Below are 19,827 nucleotides of genomic sequence, written 5' to 3' on the forward strand. Positions count from 1 at the left end.
AGACATGACTGCTGCACCGCTGCGGCTTTTCTGTTTCTCTTTCTTTTTTTACACCTTCTCCTCTTATTCTTTTCTTTTGATTCGTTTTCTTGGGGCGCTGGGCTGTTGTGCTGCACGCAGTGCAGGCACACACACACACACACACACACGCACACGCACACGCGTGCACGCAGACGGACACGTCCACACGGCACCCACGAAGGAGTGTCACCCCCCTCCCTGCTTTACAGTGCTTCTTTTTATTTTATTTTATTTCGCCACCATTCCCTCCCCGCTTTTGTGTGCGGAGGAAGATGGACTCTCATGCTCGAAGTCCAGTCAGGGCCTCGGAGCCGAGCAATCTCGGCATCGATAGGGGCCATGAATTTATGCCTGCATCACACTACCGGCAGGAGACGGGCAACTCTAGCGATGCCCCAAATGACCCCCTGTGCACTGCAAACAGTCCCTGTCCCGTGCAGCCGACTGGGGACTTACAGATGAGCGTGACGAATGACTCCTTTGGGTATCCGCTAGGCAACAACGCCATCTTTGGCTCCACCCGACCCTTCGATAGCGGACAGGGTTCCTCGACCGTGGAGCATTTTCTTTCTACGGCGCCCGCCGCGAACTGCACTTTCACTCCTAGCTCCTTTAAACACGACAGCGGCGGCGTCGCCGAGCCAATGGACGCGCGAGAGAGGCCCAACTTTGTGTCTATTTCCAAGGAGGCCGCCTTGCCTGCAGACCCACCGCTGGACGCGTTACCATGGCCTACAAGTGCCGCCCCGCTCATTGTCGTGCCGGCCCTGGGCCAGGCTGCCTCTTCTTCGACAAGCACCTCATCCCGCAAGATGGTGGCCCCGTCACCGGTGGTATCGACAGTGCACCGCGATCCACAGGCGGTATTTGCAGCAACCGTGTCCTCACTGACAGGCTCGGTGCCCGTTGTTGCTTCGTTCACGTCGTCTGTGGTGTCGCCAGCGCAGCGGTCGCCGTCTCGTCGCATCTCGACAAAATCGTTTCCATTGATGTCCTGGGGCGTGGGGTCTGCTGCCGGCTCGCCGACACAGCCGGGGAGCTCCGCCCGGCCCACCTTGCCGCCTCTTAGCAGCGTGGGCCACCATGCCTCTACCAACTCCAGCTACTGCTACATGAACGAGGTGTCGGTCGGAGGCGCTGGTGCAGACGCAGGCGCCACTTACACCTCCAGCCCGGTGCAACGCAGTCCCGCGTCCCCCGGGCTTTCCCCTACGTCGCGGCGCGCACACAACTATGGCAGCGGGATACCGTTTTCCTCGATCCTCACACAGTTGCCCGGAGGTGTTGGTGGGGGCCTCCCTCGCTGTCGCTCTGACACGGATCTCCGCCGTGCCTTCAGAGAGCGTGAAGACGCAAACCGCAGTCCAACTAACGCGACCGCCGCGGGCCAAGTGCTCAGAGGAGGATCACCGGGAAACAGCGATCGCCCCTCGTCCTACAACTCCCCGTTGCTTGCCCTTGGTTCGCGCCAGCGCCGCGTGATCCGGGACACAGAGTCGTCCTTCAACCCCGGTGGACTGCACAACTCCAGCCGTTACGCGGCCTCCGGCGGCAGCGGTGGCGCCAGCTCTAGCGGGACCGTTCCCGCGCAGCCACGCTGGATGAGCGCGGCAGAGCGGATGAAGGAGTCGCGCGGTTTTGAGGACCCGTCGCTGCACGACCCAGTGCTCCCATACGACCAGAGCAAGCTTGGGATTCAGTCGCGCCGCCTCGCCGCGCAGGGTGTGCTGACGGCTGGCAAACTGCGCGCTCTGGAGGCGCAACAGGCTGAGAGCGGCGGTGGCAGCACGGACTACAGGTATCCTCATCAGATGGTAGCGTACAGTACCGCCGGTGGCAGTGCACGACCCGGCGCCTACCCGGCACGATCCCAAGCCGCTCATGGCGAGGTGCCCGTATTTGTGGCGCAGGAGGAGGTGCTTGTTGCTTCAACGCGGCACCACGGCCGCACCCTTACAGAGCAGTCGGGATGGCGTCGCGGCGGCAACATCCGATCTGTTGCCAGTGGGAGTCAAAGCATGGTTGGTGGGCGCTACGCCGTGACTGCCTTGCCGAGCCCGCGCGGCGTTACAACTGTGGAGGCGGTGACAGGGGGCGGCGTTGGCAAAACCAGCGCCAGCAGCACCGCAGAGAGTGCGTCCTTCCGCACCCGCGCTGGGAATGGTGGCATCTTGAGCTCGCTTGGCAGTGGAGACTCGAAGCCAGGTGTTGCAGAGCACAAGCTAGCCAATCTCTTCCAACGCAAGTTACAGCACACCAACAACATCCTTTATGCGATGGAGTCGTCATGTGGTGGGGTGGCTGCGTCTTCTGCCTCGAACAGTGGCGCGGCGGGAGCGCCACGGGGCACAGACGAGGGAAAGGGTGCTGCAGCGGGAGGAGGTGACGGTGGCGGTGGAGGTGGAGGTGGACGTGGCTCTTCGAGCGATTCTCCAAGCAGTAAAGGTGTGCCTGGAAGGGTGGCGAAGAACTCCCACAGCGATGCCGAGAGGGTTGGGAAGTACAAGTGGGCGGGTGTGAAGAAGATCGACACAGAAGGCGACGAGGACGAGCGAGACGAGCGCAACTTCCGGACTCGCAACATCGACGCCCTACACGCCATTCCGTGGGATCAGCGACGGCAGTTACCCATGAGCGGCTTCGGCACGCGCTTCTTTGCCTTACTGAGCACACCGCGTTTTTGGGAGAAGCTGGACTGGACAGTGCGTGCTTCCCTTCTGACCGTGCTTCCCACCATGGTGCTGTCACTCGAGCCCTCGACGTCGCACATGTTCCCGTTGCCGTCCTCGTTGGCCTTCAACGCCTTTTGGATCACCATGCCGACCTTTGGCAGTGGCCTGCGCGAGCTGATAATTGCGTTGAAGGGCTTCTCTGTCGGGCTGCTGTTTGTGTGCATCGTCGTGGGCACGCATCCCGGCCCTGCGTGGGTCAGTCTTCTTATGCTCTTCGTCTTCACCTTCATCTCCTCCTTTGTGGCGGAGGAGACGAAGAAGACAGCGGCCTACGTGCTGGCGTCGATGATCATGAAGTACACCGTGGACCCTGCCGAAACGGACTTCCGCTACATTGGCAAGTACTACGTAGGTCTGCTCATTGGCCTGGCCTTCGGTACGGCTGGCTTTCTAGTGCCGTTCATCCGCTGGTCGAGCGACATTGCTCGGCACTACATCAAGGCCATGGGCAACTCACTCAGTATTGACCTGCAGGGAACACTGTCGAGCTTCTGGGTGCGCACCCCGCTGGAGCGCGAGCTGAACGTTGTGCGTCTGCGCCAACTGAGGGCCACTGCGGAGAAGTGCCTCAGCAAGATTGAGACGGCGCTGGAAGAGTCTGAGTACGAGCCGCACACCGGGGCGTACATGATGTGCATGGTGAACCGCTTCAACTTCTGCAAGTCCATTCACAACATCCTCGGCTCTTTGAGCCACGTCATCGAGCTCATCGCTGACGACCCGAGCCTGATCGACACGCCGATGTGCACGGCTTTTGGGGAGCAGATTGGCGACCACCTCGCCGTTATCTCGTCCGCGATGGACAGCATGGTGCTGAAGATTGTCGACTTCGAGCGCTTTGTGACGCCGCAGGAGATCCAGTTTTTCCGAGAAGCGCGCGAGCGCTTCCAGGATGCGCTGTCGCGTGTTCGAGAGGATGTCATCTTGACGAATGAGAACTACCAGACGGACGAGTCCGACGTCCTCCTTGGTTTCTTCATGTTCAGCCTGGACGAGATGTGCGAGGTGATTAGCCAGTTCGACGAGACGGCGCACCCGCCCAGCAGGCTCTTGCATGCAGTACTGTTCCCGGTACGGGACGTGAAGAGTGTCATTGCTGCCTTTCGGAATTTGGCTCTCACGATTGTGCGGCGCCGTACGATTCCGCGTCGCATGAAGGAGGCCATCAAACTCTCCCTGTGCATGGTAGTGCCCAGCATCTTTCAGGTGTACGCACTGGACAACAGCTCGGTGAGCCCAGCGGCCGGTGCCGCGGTGATTGCGCTCATCTACAACCCGACCGGCTCCGAGAGCTTCCACTACGCCTCTGGGCGTCTGCTGGGCACAGTACTCGGCTCCATTGGCGCGCTGCTCTCTGTGCAAGTTGCGCGTGGTCAACTGTGGGTGCTGTACATCTTCATCGTTATCCTGTCCTTCATTGGCGCGTACGTGCAGGCGGCCCCGGGCTTCTACGCACTTGGCAACGCGATCGTCAGCAGCACGATTTCCGTCTGCACCCAGTACCAGGACGAGAGTGCCGCAATGGTGCGTATTCAGCAGAACTGCTTCGCCATTTTGATGTACTTTGTGATCGCGTGCGTTCTGTGGCCGATGCAGGCGCGCACGAAGGTGAAGATGTGTCTGAACGTCACGCTGCGGTGCACGCGAGAGGCCGTCACGCGCATGCTACGCAATCTCGACATGCCGTACGACGCGAACGAAGTCACCGCCGACGTCTCGGCGCTGCTCATTGAGATGAACAAGAAGGTTCGGACGCAGTCGCGCTTTATCCCTGGGGCGGTGGAAGAGCCGACAATGGGCTCAGTCGAGTACCCGGAGGACTCGTGGAAGCGCATCGTGGAGGCGGAGAAGAAGCTGTGCCTGGCGCTGTCAATGATGTGCTTCGCCTACAACACCTTCATGTCCAGCCGCGCGGACCCAACCACCGAGTTGTCGGTACACTGGGTGGTGCTGCACCGCATCGCCCCGCACGCGCAGGACCTGTCAGACCTCATCTATGCCTCCATCGACCTCTATCTTCTGTCGCTCTCCAAGATGACAATCGTGCCAACGTCGCACCTGACACGGCTTCGGGTGGGCATGGTAGACGCTAATCGGGCCATCCTCGACACCTACATGTCCACCATCTTCCGCAAGGTGGCTGGCGAGCAGGATACGGACGATGGCGACGTGTACTCCAGCAGCTCTTACATGGACGACGACGAGTACGACAACTACAACGATGCTGGGTACAAAGGCGGGGGGGACGGCAGCAGCGGCGGGCCGCATCTCCCGCCGATTAGAGGGGGGTGCTCTTACACGGACAAAGCCGTTGGCGGCGGTGGCTCAACTGCGAGCGTCGACGGCAAGACGGCTGCGGTGCACGCCGCCAACAGGCCGAGTGAGAGGGAGGGTGATGAGGCCAAGGGCGGCAACGATTACGATCCCTCCGCATCCCCGAAACTACGGCAACAGCGACGGCGAGTCGACTGTGACCCCGGGCACCGCCGTGGGAACCGCAGCTCTGTGGACTCTTCGGGCTCGTCTTCCTCCGAGAATGGCGAGCACGACGACAACGCCAACGCGCACCCACACAAGAAGGCGACGGGAAAGGGTGGCGACGGAAAAAGGAGGATGGGGTACCTCGGCTACGAGTTGACGGCGGAGGAGGCTGCTGCGCTGCGCGCCTTTGTAGCGAACCGCGTGAGCAACGCGACCTTTACCAGTAAGTCCATGGTTGTCAACAACTCCATCTTCGGTGGCCGGGGCGCGGGCGGGGCTCCTGCCGCTGCCGCTGCCGCTGCCGCTGCCGCTGCTACTGCTGGGCTGGCCACAAGGGCCTCGATGGTCATGTCGGGGTCTCCTCCGCCGGGCAACAACGACGCCCGCCTCATGGCTGTCACAGGTGGCGACGACGGGCTGGCGGCGGCGCTGCGCAAGAAACACAAGGTGGTGGTGAGGCGCGGGAGGGATGAGAACGACGGTGATGCGGAGGAGGCGGGGCCGGAGGGGCCGCAGAATGAGGGTAAGGCTAAAAGCGGCCGCCACGACGGCGACAACGTTCCTGGGATCTTCAATACATCCTTCTTCAACAACTCCTTCATGAACGCATCCTTGCTGGGCAGCATTTTCGCGAAACGGACGAAGGAACAGCGCGACCTTGACGCGGCGGAGATGTCGCAGCTCCGTGCAAGGCAGTCGCGCGCGTCGAGTGAAGCGAGCGCCACCTCGGCTCGCTCGCAGCGAGACGGTAAGAAAAAGAAGAAACAGCAGTGTCACTCCGGCAAACGGCGCGAGGCGAAAGACAGCGACAGTGGCGATGAGGACATCAGTAAGCACAGCACCCCGCTCACCTCACCGACCCCCCACCCTCGCGCCAGTAGCGTGGGGAGCGACTTCAGCGACACGGAAGACGATCCGAGGCCGCGCAATCAGGGGCACTCCTCCAGGAGGGTACCTCGCTCAACCTTGGCCGTAGCGGGGGCCCAAAAGACCAAGGTGGGTGAACGTCTACCGATGGCGCACTCGATGCCAGAGGTGCTGCCTGGCGCCGACAACTTAGGAACAAACCCACTAGGCGAGGATGGTGCCCGTGCACAGCGAAATCTGCCGCTCATGTCCCAGTCTGCGCCGATTACCTCCGGATGCGAGTCTGCTGCGGAGACCTCTGCAGTGCTGAGGAAGGAGGGCAACGTCGAGGCAAACCGGCAGGAAGCGAGCAGCTTGACAGCTGGGCAGCTTTGCGGGTCTGCGGTGGCCAGCGCGGTTAGCTTCAGCGGCGACGATGCGGCCGTGCTCGCGGCATCACTCAACAACACCTGCAGCGCCGCCACCACCATATCTCACCACCCCGCGCAGCCTCTTGCTCTGGGAGAGGGCAGCAACAGCGGGAGCCCGGAGGATCATAAGGGCTCGCCGCCGGGTGCGTGCAGCAGCGCCGAGGAGGGAAAGAAGAGCGACAACTGCAACAGCAAGACGCGGAGGGCGGTGTGTAACAAGGACGGCGAGGGGATGACGCACGGCAGCACTGAGAAGCAGCAGCCGCACAACAGAATCGACGACACTCCGAGCATGGGCGTAGGGGCTGCAGGCAGGGCAGGGGAGGGTCAGAGAGATGCACATGATGTGGTCGACAAGGACACGCATCTCTTTGTCGACGACGCTTCCATACATCACACCCTTGCCTCCTCCGGCAGCCGCCCCTCGAGCAGGCTGCGGCGCCGTTCTCTCGGCATTAAAGGCACCAGCTCGTGCGCCCCAGCGATGGTTGACAGGAGCCGCAGTGGCGACGGCACGAGCATGACCCCGTCGGACGGTGGCGAGATCCTAAAGGGCCTTTCCTTCTTTAACCCCGCCAGGGGCGAGTTTGTGCTCACCAATCACGACATCCACTCCCTCGAGGCCTTCCTGTTTGGCACACGCGCCCTCGTCGTGCACATCAACGATCTGCAGAAGGCGCTGCTGGAAATGCAGCACGCGACGGATCTGGCAAGGCTGCTGTAGTTTGGCTCGCTGGCTGCGGTCGCTGGCGAGAGCGCGCGGGACCCATCGAGGGGCACGACAGTTTTCGTGCCACCTTTCTTGCTCGCTCTTTCTCTCGCCCCCTCTCTCTTTTACACACACACACACACACACACGACTTTGTCAATGCGATCGTGGAGGGAGGGGTGGGAGGGTGGGCTACTAGCAAGAAACAGCAAAGGGCTGGAGGGATAATTCACCTCCCCTTTTTTTGAGGTGCCTGCGTGTATGCGTATGGTGCGTACTCAGTACGTACGCATTGCGTGCACCGCCACCTCTCTGCTTGCGTTTTCTTCGTCTTTTCTGCTCTTGGTGACTTGTCTCACACTCTCTTCCTCGCAATGTATGTATATATATATATACATATACATACATGTGTCTCTGTGCGTGCGGCTGTGTCTGTTTGGTGTGCGTCGCAGCTCCACGTGCTCCGCTTTCTTTACAACTTGCTTGTGGGTGTCTATGCTTGCGTCTATGTGTGTGTGTGTGTGCTTCTGTTAGCATAAATTTGTTGTTGACGCGTCCTTGCGTCTTGTACGTGGCCTGTTCTCTCATCCTCGTATAAAAGTTGTGACGCCCATGTACGAGCTTGGCGCGTCTTTGTATTGCCTTCTTGGTGTATCATCCCTCCCCCCACCTCTCCTCCCTCGTGTTGTCTTCATGTGTCGGCACACACTACTACACACACACACATGCACGCACGCATACATGCATGGGACAGTGTTATGAGAGTGCGGGAAACACACATGCAGAGATCGTGGGGAAAGAGGAGGTGGGGGGTGCGGGTAGGTGGTTCCGGAGCGAAGGGGGAACCACTTCCGTCGGTGATTCCGATTCACGGGTCCTTGCTGACAACGTGTGCCTCACATTTTTTTTTCTCTGCCTCTGTGAGTGATTTGGTATGTGTTGCGGTCCCTCTCGGCCTCATGTGCTTGTTGGTGACCACGGACGACTCCCCCCTTCCCCCCCCCCCCACACACACATAGACGCATGCCCGCCTCCATCTTTGACAGAACCGGTAAGTGAACTGAAGCAAGCGGATTGCCAGCGATGAGCTCCTCGCTCAGCACGCAAAGCAAGAAGTAAGACGTGCCCCCCCTCGATCGCAGAGAACTCCACGCGCTGCAGCCTCGCGCGCGCGCGTGTGTGTTTCTAAGTGTTCGAATCAGTCCGAGAGGGAGAGGGAGGTGTGTGTGTGTGTGTGGATGTTGGGAGGTGGGAGTGTGTCCCACTCCATCTCTCTTCGTATGCTTGTAGGCGAAGAAAAACACAAGCATCCACACCCACACCCACCCACACCCACACACACACACACGCACACGCATACATGGTCGTACCACCTGTCAGTGGCTACCTCGTCTTTATCACTGCATCCATCTCTCTTTCTCCGCTTGCTCTCCGTCTCCTTGCACGGCGTGTGGATGTTGGCTCGACTCTGTGTGTATGGATGCCGATGCGTGCGTTTTGGAGCGTCGTCCTTGATGCCTTCACCCAACGCCCACTTCTCTCCCATGACTTCACAACAGGACTCTCCCCCTGCACGCTGCTCCGTTTCTCCGCGCGTGCGTGTGCGTGCGCTCATACGCGGACATTTGTATGCTCCCTTTTTCGCATCCTTCGTTAGGCACTCGCACTTCAAGGTACACACACGCGTACACACACAGTCTCTCTCTCTCTCCCTCTCTCGACTCCTCACATTACACACGTAACGCACACTGTAGTGCGCGAGCGCGCACAGTGGCCCAACGTACACGCGTGCCAGTGCCACCGTATCGTCGCTGCCGAAGACGTGCTCTCCGTTGAAAACGGCCCGGGCGACGTGAGGGGGCGCGCGTCCCGAATTCGACACTTTTCCTTTCGCTTTCCGGCGCCTCTTTTTTTTCCTGTTGTGCTCCGCCGTCGCCTCCCGTCGGTGACGTCACGGCTCGCCTGTGCTCGGCTCTGCTCAGCCGTCTTGTGTCTACGCAGCAGGCTTCCCACGCTTGTGCACGTTTTCGCTTGTCTTTCCCCCTTTCTTTCTCGCGCGCGTGTGGGTGTGCGTGTGTGTGTCTTGTGGTGTGCTCATCGTCTGCGTGGAGACTCCGAGAGAGAGGGGCTGCAGCGTTCTGCTGCTGCTTGGGAATTGAAGGGCATACGACAAGGCGAACAGGAAAGGCGAGCACGTCACCATCTCCATCCGGACACGCACACGCACACACACGTGCATATGTGCATACGTAGACTCATAGACTGACATAGCAGCGCCGGTCAACATCGCCGTTGCCACATGCCTGGTCTCTCTGTTGATTTATTCCTTTTATGAATGTAGCTGCTCCTTCGGGCTTCTCGTGCTTCGTCTCTCCATCCTTTTTATTCGCGTCTCTGAGATCGACCTCACAGCTAATAGTGACTCCGGTGCGTCACCGAAGGGGTGAGGCGAACAGCGGAGGCGACAACAGTCGGCGTGTTCTGTATGATCGCTGCCGGTGTTCCCGCGGTCGCGCTTGCGCATCCGCGCGTCTGTGCTTGACTAGCTTTGCGTGCACGCCTCTTTCTATTCCTCCTCCCCCCTCCCCCTCCCCCACAGCGGCCTACTTTGTTGCCGTTTCTCTTGCATGAGCTGCTGTTGCTGCTTCCTGCCCGGTGTTGCTCGCACGTGTCCACGTCTATTTCTTGCTCTCTGGGTCTTTTTCGTTTCGCCGCGGTTGTCTTCCGCACAGTGACGTGCGCGAAGCGCTTTCAAACCTTTCCTTTTTTTTCGTTTGTGTGTGTTTACTTGTGTTCACATCCCATCGTCCATCTCCCATTCTCTGCTTCGTGTTGTTGTGCGGTGCGCACCTTTCCTTGTTTCGCCTTCTGTTGTGCATCCTTCCCTCCCCTCCCCTTCCCCCTGACCGCCCGCTCGTCCATTCGTCTTTTACCTCTCTGCAGCACCTGGCGTTGCTGCTACGACTGTTGCGTCGTGCAAGGAACACTCGTGTGTGGTGGTTGAAGTCGTGGTGTTGGCGGACGTCGAACAGCGTACGCTGCGCCACACGCACGCAAAGCGAAGAACTGATTTTGCCCGTTCGCCTGCCGTGATGGAGGAGGAGGAGGTGACCTCAGCTGCATCCACAAACCCCACGCGGGGCAGCAGAGTTGGCGGGCCGACCAGCACTCCACGCGGCGGACGGCGCCATGTACACGCGCGCCTTCACGTGGACTCTGCCTCGGGCTGTTCGCGTGACTTGCTAGAGTCATCTGGGGTAGGGACACCATCAGCATTCTCGGTCCCCGACTTTCCGCGTAACAGGCGCAACGCCTCTGCCCTGAAAGACTCATTGGGCACCAAGGATGGGAAGACCTTGTATGCGTACCAGGAGCAGCCGCCGAGGCCGGTTTCTTCAATGCCGTCAAAGCCGTATGTGCATTACGTCGCGGGCGCCTCCACGCTATCTGTGACTCCGGAGGCCGCTGCTGCGGCTGCCACGATGCGGTCGAATCCAGAAAGCCAGCGCCGCATGGTGGATGCCGGCACATCCAACCCGCTGCAGGTGTGGGGGCAGGAAGTGTCCTTGCTCAAGTCGCACTTTTCCCATCCGCAGCGCCACCAGTCCAGCGGCGCAGGGAAGCGGCAGAGCGACAAGTCCGCCGGAGCGCCAGGGATGCGGGAGAACCTGACGCATGCGGAGGCGGACTTGTGGCCGCCGAGGTCTGCGGAGGGAAAGGGCGACCAGTCTGTGGCCACGGCAGCAGTGGCAGAAAACGAGGATAGTCTGCGCGTCTTTAGTGGGCGGGCGGCATCGCCATCTCGGGCAAGCAGAGACACCGGTGAGAGCAGCGGCGGCCAGGGCGGCGAGGAGCAGGCCGGCAAGGGTGCGTCAGGCGGCGGTGCAGGCGCCAGCAAGGGTGAGGGCAGCGGCGGCGGTGGCAGCGAGGGCGAGCGGCTACTGCCCACCTCCTGCACCTCCGAGTCCATGATGCAGCCGAGGAACGCGACGGCGAACACGTGGGCCTCGCTCGCCGTCTTGCGCATGCGCAACATGAACGCCCTGCGCGCCTACTCGTGGGACCAGCGCGTCTTCCTGCCGCAGAGCGACGGCTTCATGGGTACCATCTTTGAACTGCTCGCCTCTCCCCGGGTCTGGGAGAAGGTGGACTGGGCGATTCGCGGGTCGGCCATCGCGATTCTGCCAACTCTGATCGTCTGCCTGGAGCCGACCACGAGTCAAATCTTTCCCTTGCCGACCTCCGTGGTGTTTCTTGCCTACTGGACGTCAAAGCCGACGCTGGGTGCTGGGCTGCGCGAAACCTTCACTGTGCTGAAAGCCTTTATTATTTCGCTTGCCTTCCTGTGCATTGTTGTCGCGATCCAGCCAGGCCCGAAGTGGCTGACCATCCTGATCCTCTTCTTCTCCCTCTCCGTCGGCGCCTTTGTGGCACAGCAGATGAGGGTAATGATCGCGTACTGCTTCGCGAGCTTGATGATGCAGTACGTCGCGCACCCGGAGACGACGGGGTACAAGTACATCGGGGACTTCTACCTGACGCTGTTCATTGGACAAGGCTTCGCCGTCGGCGCGCTGGTCTTTCCATACATACGGTGGTCCAGTGAGAACGCGCGGCGGTACTTGATCGTGATGGGCGATGCCATCAGTCTCTCGGTGCACGGGGCGTGCTGCAGCTTCTGGGTGGAGAGCAGCTTGCTGGAGCGTCAGCTGCACGTTGCGCGGCTGCGGCAGCTGCGCCAGACCATCGAGGCTAGCATGGCGAAGGCCGAGAAAGGGCTGTCGGAGATGGGGTACGAGCCGCACTCCGGTGTGTACACCACGCAGCTGAAGACCCGCATGGCGTTCCTGAAGAACATGTTCAACATTGTGCAGTCAATGACGCTTGTGATTGAGCAGATCGCTGCGAATCCGACGCTGATCGAGACGCCGATGTGCCGCGCGTTTGGCGAGCGCATCCGCGGTGAGCTGAGCGTTGCCGCTGCTGCGATGGACGCGATGCTGCTTCGGGTTGTGAGCCTCGACGACCTCGTGTCTGCCGCCGACATGGAGGCGTTCCGCGCTGCGAAGGCGCGCTACGAGGACGCTGTGTCGAGGGTGCGCGACGAGGTGATCCTGAGCAACAAAGACTACCGCACGGACCACAGCGACATCCTTCTCGGGTTCTTTCTCTTCAGTGTGGAGGAGCTGATGGAGTCGATCGGCGGCTTCCAGGACACCGCGCGCAGCCAGAACAACCTGCGCTACTTTCTCACGTTTCCTCTGCGCGACTTGCAGAGCTTATGGTCGGCATTTGTGGAGCTCCACAGCGCCATCACGCTCCGCCACTCCATTACGCGCAGGTTGAAGGAAGGCATCAAGCTGAGCTTGTCCATGGCACTGGCAGCGTACATCCAAACGTACGGGTTGAAGAGCTCTTCCACGAACCCCATCCTCGGAGTGGACACGATCGCGTTCCTCTACCGTTCTACTGGGGGCGACAGCTTTCAGTACGGACAGGGGCGTCTGCTGGGAACGGTGCTCGGGTGTCTTACAGGACTCTTCGCGGTGCAGCTCGCCAACGGAAGGCGTCCTGTGCTGTACGTGTGCACGCTGGTGCTGACATTCATCGGCACCTACGTGCAGGCCTCGCCCACCTGCGGTCCTATCGGGAACGGTATGTCGACCGGTGCTATTTCAGTGGTGCTGCAGTACACCAACAAGGATGGCGCCATTGTGCGCATTGAGCAGAACTGCTTTGCAGTTATTATCTACTTTATCGTCACGTCCCTGGTGTGGCCGGTGCGATGCCAGACGAAGGTGAAGACGGGGTTCGACGGATGTATGCGCATGGGCCGCGAGGTCACGGATCGACTGCTGCGCAATCTCGACCTCCCGCACAGCGCCAAAGCTGTCAGCTCAGATGTGATGGCGCTGCTGAGCGAGATGCAGAAGAAGGTGGGCCAGCAGCTGCAGAACCTGACAGGAGCTCAGTTCGAGCCGACAATGGACTCCGCGGAGTTCCCTGAGATGGCGTGGTCCATGCTTGTGTCCACGCAGCGCAAGCTGGTCGTGACACTGCTGATGATGCGCCATGCGTACGCCACCTTCATGTCGAGCACCATTGGGGAGGAGACCGCTGACTCCCGAAGCGCGAACGGCGAGGCGAGTGGCGGTGCTGCCGCCGTTGCGACCAGCATCTCTGTGCACTGGGTGGTGCTGCACCGGATCTCGCCGTATACGCGACAGCTGAGCCTGCTTCTGTACGAGGCGATGGAGGTGTATCTTCTGCTGATGTCCAAGGTGACGTTTGTGCCGACGTCGGAGCTGACGCGTCTGCGGCTCGGGATGATGCAGTGCTACGACCGCATCGTCGCCGTGTACATTGAGACGATCCAGCACGAGCTGCAGGACAGCGATGAGGACGACGACGACGGGTGCGGCTTCGATGATGACGAAGACATGAGGGACACCGCGGCGAAGCAGGCAGAGTCAGCGGGGCAGGCGGCGGTGCCGGCAACAGCGGGGGCGTGTGTCCCGGCCTTCACTCCTTCTGGTCTGGTAGTGGACGCCGCAGTGCGGGAGAACAGGAGCTTCCTTGACAGTACCACGGGCCTGAGGAGTCACGCCCACCTCCACGCTTGCCGCCGCCGCAGCAAGCTGTCTAAGTCGGCGACCTCAGAGCGAAAAAAGAGCGACAACGGAGGCGGCCGCATCGCGTACAAGATGACGCCGGCGGAGCGCCAACGTTTGTGGGACTATATGTTGGGGCAGCACACAGCCAGCACACTGAATGCATCGTTCTTCGCAAGCACCACTGCCATGGGGGCGAATCAAGAGACCGGCGGGCCATCTGCGGCGCTGGGCAACGTGGATGCCGGCGCGAGCGTTGCAAGCCACAGCGTGCTCAACCTGAACAGCATCATCTTCGCCCGCAGAGCGAGCATGTTCGATCCTGCGCTGCTGCGCAACGCCGGGATTGTGGTGCAGGAGCCGGTGCATGAGGAGCCGAAGGCGAAGCGGAGCAACAGCACGGTGTCCGCCACTCTTTCGGCGCACCATTCGACGGTGCACTCGTCTCGCCGGCCGAGCTTTTTCAATCTGCGCTCCTCTGTCACGAACGTGGACGGCGCCGTCATGACGAACGTGCCGGGCACGGAGGCGCCTGCCGTGACGCTGCCGGTGTTTCTGGTAGGCTTGGACCGGTCGCTGACGAGCGAGAGACCTCTTGAGGACGCGGTGTCTGCGCCGCTTTCTCTTGGGCACAGCTGCATTTCTGTCGCGTCACTGGACGGTGATGGGCGGCCGCAGCAGCAGGAGCGCCAGCTGTCCGGGTCGCCCGCTTTGGAGTCGCTCGCGAGGATCACGGCTGTGGGTGCCGCTCCTGCCACCGCGAGACGAAAGATGCTGGCTCCTCGACCGTCGGTGCTGCAGAGCTACACCGTTATTCCCACGAACGCCTCACTAGCGGCCACGCAGCGGAGTGTGGTTGGTGCCGCGGTCAACGTGCAGGGCGTTAGGGGTTCAAGGCCTCACGGCAGCAACGCTGGTGGTGAAGCGGCAGATCAAGCGGCGCCAAGCCATGGCACCCTGCTGTGCAACAGCAGCGTGCTCATGGCGGCCACGGCAGGCGGCGCTCGAGTGGTGGTCGGTGACGTCTTTGCGCTTGGCAGAGCGGCACGCGCGACTCTACAGCCGCATCTTGGTTTGATGGGAGCCTTACAGCCCGCTGACCGGCCCCACGATGCTGACGACAGCGCATGCCACGACGATGGCGCGAGCGAGCGCAGTGCTACCCGCACGGTGGCACCCCCGCGCGATGTCGCACTGGCGCCGGCACCGGTTACTGCAGCCACCACGCTGCGCAACGACGGTGCCCTGTACCCGATCGCGGCGTGCTCTGCGACAGTGCCGGGTGAGCAGGCGGTGTATGACGGCCGCAGCACGGCAGCGGAGAGCTTGCCGGAATTCATGCTGGGCGACACGGCGGGAGGGATTGCGGCCACCAACAGCGGCGGTAATGCTGGCACGGCGGACGGAGAGGGTGACTGGGAGGGGACCGGCGAAGCTCTTGGGACGGTGTTGAGCGACCGGAGCACCCATCCGGATAACAGGACAGGCAGAGTGGCTTACTGCACACCCTCCTCACAACTGGCTGCCACCCTGCTCACTCCGACCGCTGCGGTTGCTGGAGCCGATGCGGCAGCTGACGAGCGCGCCTCCAGCAGTGGGACGAATACGTTCCCGAGCAACGTGGATATCAATGGGAGCTTTAACGGGGTCGGACCTGCCATCCCGGCGGTGTTGCGCGCCTACGTGGAGGGGCTCGCGGCCCATCAGCAGCAGCAGGCGCCGCCGCCACCAGCGCTGCTCGGCAACACGTCCTACATCACTCTGTCGAGCAATCTGCCGGTGATGAACCGAACGCTCCTCGGCGGCGGCCTCGGCTGCCCCGCAGCCAACCCAGAAGACAGCGTGCGCGCTGGGCCCACTCTCACCGCATCAGCCGTCGCCGCGGCCTCGACGTTGGAAGGCGGCGCACCTGCTGCTTCAACGACTGTGTTCCCTGGCGCCGTGTGTCCCGAGGACATGTGGCTGCAGAGTTTCGGCGTCAACAACGCAAGCGGCATTGCTGACCTGCTGCGCAGCTTTCATGGCACGTCAAGTTTCAACCCTGCGCTGCTGCGCCTGCTGCAGTCCGATAGTGAGGGCGGTAGCGAGGGAGATGAGAACGAGTACGTGCTGACAAACAGCGACATTCACAGCCTAGAGGCGTTCCTGTTTGGCCTACGCGCGCTGATCACGCAGGTGGAGGATATAGAGCGCTACTTGCTGGAGGTGGTGCACGGGCGGGAGATGTCCAAGAAGCTGTGAGGGCACGGGCAGCAGAGAAGGGAGCTGTGCGTGTGCGTGGCAGAGCGCGCACTGACGGCTCACGGGTGATTGAAGGAGGGAGTGGGCGCCAAAAGCGGCAGCGAACACAATGAACGATGAGTCTCTACTTGGGCTCTTCACGACTTCGCTTTCTTTGTGCGTTCTGTGAACGGAGAGCCTGATGACGCGCGGCGGCGGGGGGATCATCGTATGGTATCACAAGGTCCAGTATCCCCACCCTCTCTGTGGGGGGAGGAGGGAGTGTACGCAGAGTCCACCCTATCTCTGCGAGTTCAGAGCCACCCCTGGTGGTGACAGCGTGAAGCGCCATCAACGATGAAGGCAGAGCGGACTGCCGACACAGATGTAGGCGTTCACGTTGTGGATGGCGTTTCGTTGGAAAGACCTGCGATAGTGCACAGGGTCGCACCATCCACATGATGGGGAACGTGTCCACGTGACTGGAGCTTACGCTACCTGGCCTTCACCACCTACTGATGAGTAGGGCCTGCGCCTCCCTCTTCTCCCCCTCTGAGAGATACACTACGCGGCGACCGCCATGATGTGAGCCTTGTGAGGCGGCCTTCGGAGCAAGTGCGGGGTTTGGGTGGCGTGTAACTCATGTGGTATACGACCGAGGGGCGCACTGTTGAATGGACAAGAGATGATGCGAGCGTTGAAGGCGTCTTCCTGAGGTATCGGTCTGCGTACGGGCATATGTGGGTGTGTGCACACGTTAAGCTGGTGTGCGTGGGTGTGTGGTAGAGGCGCGTGTGCGTCCAAGTGCAGGTATATATATATATGTCTGTGGTGCGTGTGTGTACGTATGGTCCCACTTTAGACCGCTACCCCGCGCGCACCATCTAACGTGTCCTCACCCCTCATGACTGGTGTTATCCTACACCCTGCCTCATCGATCTCAAGTGTTCAGGCTGGCCAAAAACTGAAAGAAGGCAGAGGCGAGTGACGCGCCGCGTGGATGCGAGTGTTGTGGGCGGCAGAGGAGAACGAAAGGTCTTGGGGAGTGGAGGGGGTGGGTGGGTGGGTGGGCGAGGGCGGTCTTGATATACATTTCAGGAAAATATCACACACACACACACAGATCACACATGCACGCGACCACCTCTCCTCTCTTTTCCGTACTTCCGCCTCGCCAAACAGCCCATGATGGACTCATTTTCGAGCGCGTTAGGGCAGGCCCGCGTGTGCGCATCTGTGGATGCTTGCACGCTATGCTCTCTCTCTTTCGTGTGTGTGTGTGTGTGTGGCTGCATCCGCTCACACGCTCGAACGCATCTCACTCTCCTGGATCCTTTCCTTTCCTCTACCCCGCCCATTGTTGATCCGCTCGTCGAGGTACCGTTGTACTCATCTCCCTCTCCCCTCAACTTGCTTTGGTCGTGTACGCGGCTTTCAGCAGCACATCGAAACACGCACACAGGCAAAAGTAGGAGACGGCCCACTCACCCACCTCCATCTTCTCCCCCTCCCCCTCCCCCTCCCCCTTGGCACCCTCCCGTAAACTCCAGGGCACAGGACGTAAGTGTTTGTGTGCGCCAGGAGTCTTGCCGCCGTCGGGCTGCTTGCGTGCCTTCCTACTTTTCAGCGCACAGGCACCGCTTCTTCACACGCGCCCGCACCCCCCCCACACACCCACGCAGACACCCGCCTTTGCGCCGGCGCTCCCACTCCGCAGTATCCGTTCTTCTTCGCTGTGAGGCACGGCACCGCACCTATTTTTTTCCCCAAGTCTCGCGGGTCCGTAGACTTGAGCAGGGGCTAACGGAACAGACAACGGGAAAATACTAAGTGAAGGCGAAAGGGGAGCGCTATCGTGGACATGTTCGGCGAGTCGTACGTGGAGGGCGGCGCCTTGAATGGGTCGCACGGGGGTACGCACGATACCACCACTCGCATCGAGTCCTCCGCCCTGCATGCCGCCGGTGCTTCTTCCAGTGGTGCGAATGGGCAGCAGCAGCACCTGCGCTCCGTGCAAGAAATCATCAAGACGCTGGATGAGGAGCACGAGATCAGCGGCCCCAAGGGCGGCTGCTGCTCTCGCATTTTCGTCCCGTTTCTTACGCTTGCCATGGTTATTGTCATCTTCATGGCCATCGTCTACACAAACGGCACTGGGTCAGAGGTCGAGGCCTCCCCACGTGTGGCGATTATCGTGCTGGAGGGGTTCTCCGGGACCGTCTTTCACGCTCTCATGCAGTCCGGTGTGCATATGCCGAACATCGCGCACATGCTCTCATCGCAGAAGGGTGTGTGGGCTGAGTGTGCGACGAGGAGCCAGTCTAGCTGTGCTCGTGCTGTGGTGGTGGAGAACGACACCTCTGGGGAAGTTTACGTGAGTGCGGCGGCCGCGATGACGTCTTTGTTTTCCGGTGTCTCGCCTCGCGAGCACCAGGTGTACAACGGGAGCTTGGAAAGCATGTCTATGTACGCGAACACTTCCAAGACGAACCCGAGTATCGCGAAGCGCGTGAAGGACGCGGGGAGGAAAGTGTCAGTTGTGGGCACCTCGCACCTCATCAACTCCCTCCGCATCGGGTTCGGCAGCTGCTCTCGGCCGGGTGTGCTCGACATGGAGTGTGCGGCATCGCGGGAGGAGCTGCTGCGGGCGAGCATCGACGAGTACTCGGGCAGTGTGCAACTGGACTGTCTCGCGTCGTCCTCGTGCAACATGAACACGCGCAAGATGAATTCTCCGACGGACCCGCAGGGATACAGCAGTGGCCAGGCCGAGGCGCAGTTCACGCGCCATCTGAACAACATCTTTGGCGGACTCGCCTACTCGACCGAGACGCAGGAGACCGCCATGCAGAACACGGTCGCGGACAACCTGGCCGACTCCCTCTTTGTTTTCCACTTCGATGCACTGGCGGTGCGGGCAGCCAGCACCTACCTGCCCAACTTCCAGTACAACGCCTCCTCCAAGGAGTACGTCGCGCAGGTGTACCTGCTAGATGCGCTGGTGGGCCAGGTGATCAGCTACGTGCGCGACCGCGCTCGAAGCCAGAAGGAGAACTGGCTTATCCTTGGCGTCTCCGATCACGGCGGCAACGACAAGCAGTACGCCATTCCAAGCTCCGTCTCCCCCTCCGATAACGCGATTGCCTTCTTCATGGCCACCTACACCGGCAATACGAAGCGATTCGTGGCGCTGGCGCCACTCCAGCGGCCAGTGACGCAGCTCGACGTGCTGCCGACGGTGCTGACATGGCTGAACGTAGCGCCGTACGACGCAGAGACGAGCGCTGTGGTCGCCGGTACGAACACGACGGCGGCGAGCCCGGCTGTGGAGGCGCGCGTGACGGAGCGGGGGCACTTTGAAGGCCTTGTGCAGGGCATCTGCTCCCCTGGTACCTCCCTGAAGGACTGCGCGTTATAACTGTCTATTTCATTTGTCAGTTTCTCATGCGAGGCGGCTTCATGGAGGACGAGAGGGGGCTGGGGAGAGGGCGTGGTGAGCCCACCGGTGATCGAGGAGCGCGCGCGCCTGTGACCGCGGCGTGCGCTGTCGATGATTTCCTTTTGTCTGTTCTCCATCTGCGCCTCCGTCTGTGGGCGTAGGGCGTCTCTTCCCTCGCCCTGCAGTTTTTTTGTTGTGTGCCACCTTCTCCCCCCTCCCCCTGGGCATTTGTCTTCATGGCCGTATCCTTGTCACCTCTGCCCCCCCCCCCCCCCGCCCTCTCCGTCCCTCCAACATGTGTGTGTGTGTGTGCTTGAGCGTGTCTCTCGATCTTTTC

The 19,827-nt window shown here is 61.1% G+C and overlaps 3 protein-coding genes across 3 annotated transcripts; all 3 read left to right on the forward strand.

Moving 5' to 3' along the window:
• Positions 1-1,640: 1,640 nt before the first annotated feature.
• On the forward strand, positions 1,641-7,235 carry LMXM_12_0570 (conserved hypothetical protein; the record flags this gene model as incomplete). Its single annotated transcript, XM_003873113.1, has 1 exon — positions 1,641-7,235. One exon carries the CDS (start codon positions 1,641-1,643, stop codon positions 7,233-7,235), a length of 5,595 nt encoding a protein of 1,864 aa, XP_003873162.1.
• Positions 7,236-10,312: 3,077 nt separating this feature from the next.
• On the forward strand, positions 10,313-16,072 carry LMXM_12_0590 (conserved hypothetical protein; the record flags this gene model as incomplete). The annotated part of the gene is made up of 1 exon (XM_003873114.1): positions 10,313-16,072. One exon carries the CDS (start codon positions 10,313-10,315, stop codon positions 16,070-16,072), a length of 5,760 nt encoding a protein of 1,919 aa, XP_003873163.1.
• Positions 16,073-17,912: 1,840 nt separating this feature from the next.
• On the forward strand, positions 17,913-19,469 carry LMXM_12_0600 (conserved hypothetical protein; the record flags this gene model as incomplete). Its single annotated transcript, XM_003873115.1, has 1 exon — positions 17,913-19,469. One exon carries the CDS (start codon positions 17,913-17,915, stop codon positions 19,467-19,469), a length of 1,557 nt encoding a protein of 518 aa, XP_003873164.1.
• Between the last annotated feature and the right edge of the window lie 358 nt (positions 19,470-19,827).

Source organism: Leishmania mexicana, chromosome 12, assembly GCF_000234665.1.
Source record: "Leishmania mexicana MHOM/GT/2001/U1103 complete genome, chromosome 12".
NCBI lineage: Eukaryota > Euglenozoa > Kinetoplastea > Trypanosomatida > Trypanosomatidae > Leishmania > Leishmania mexicana.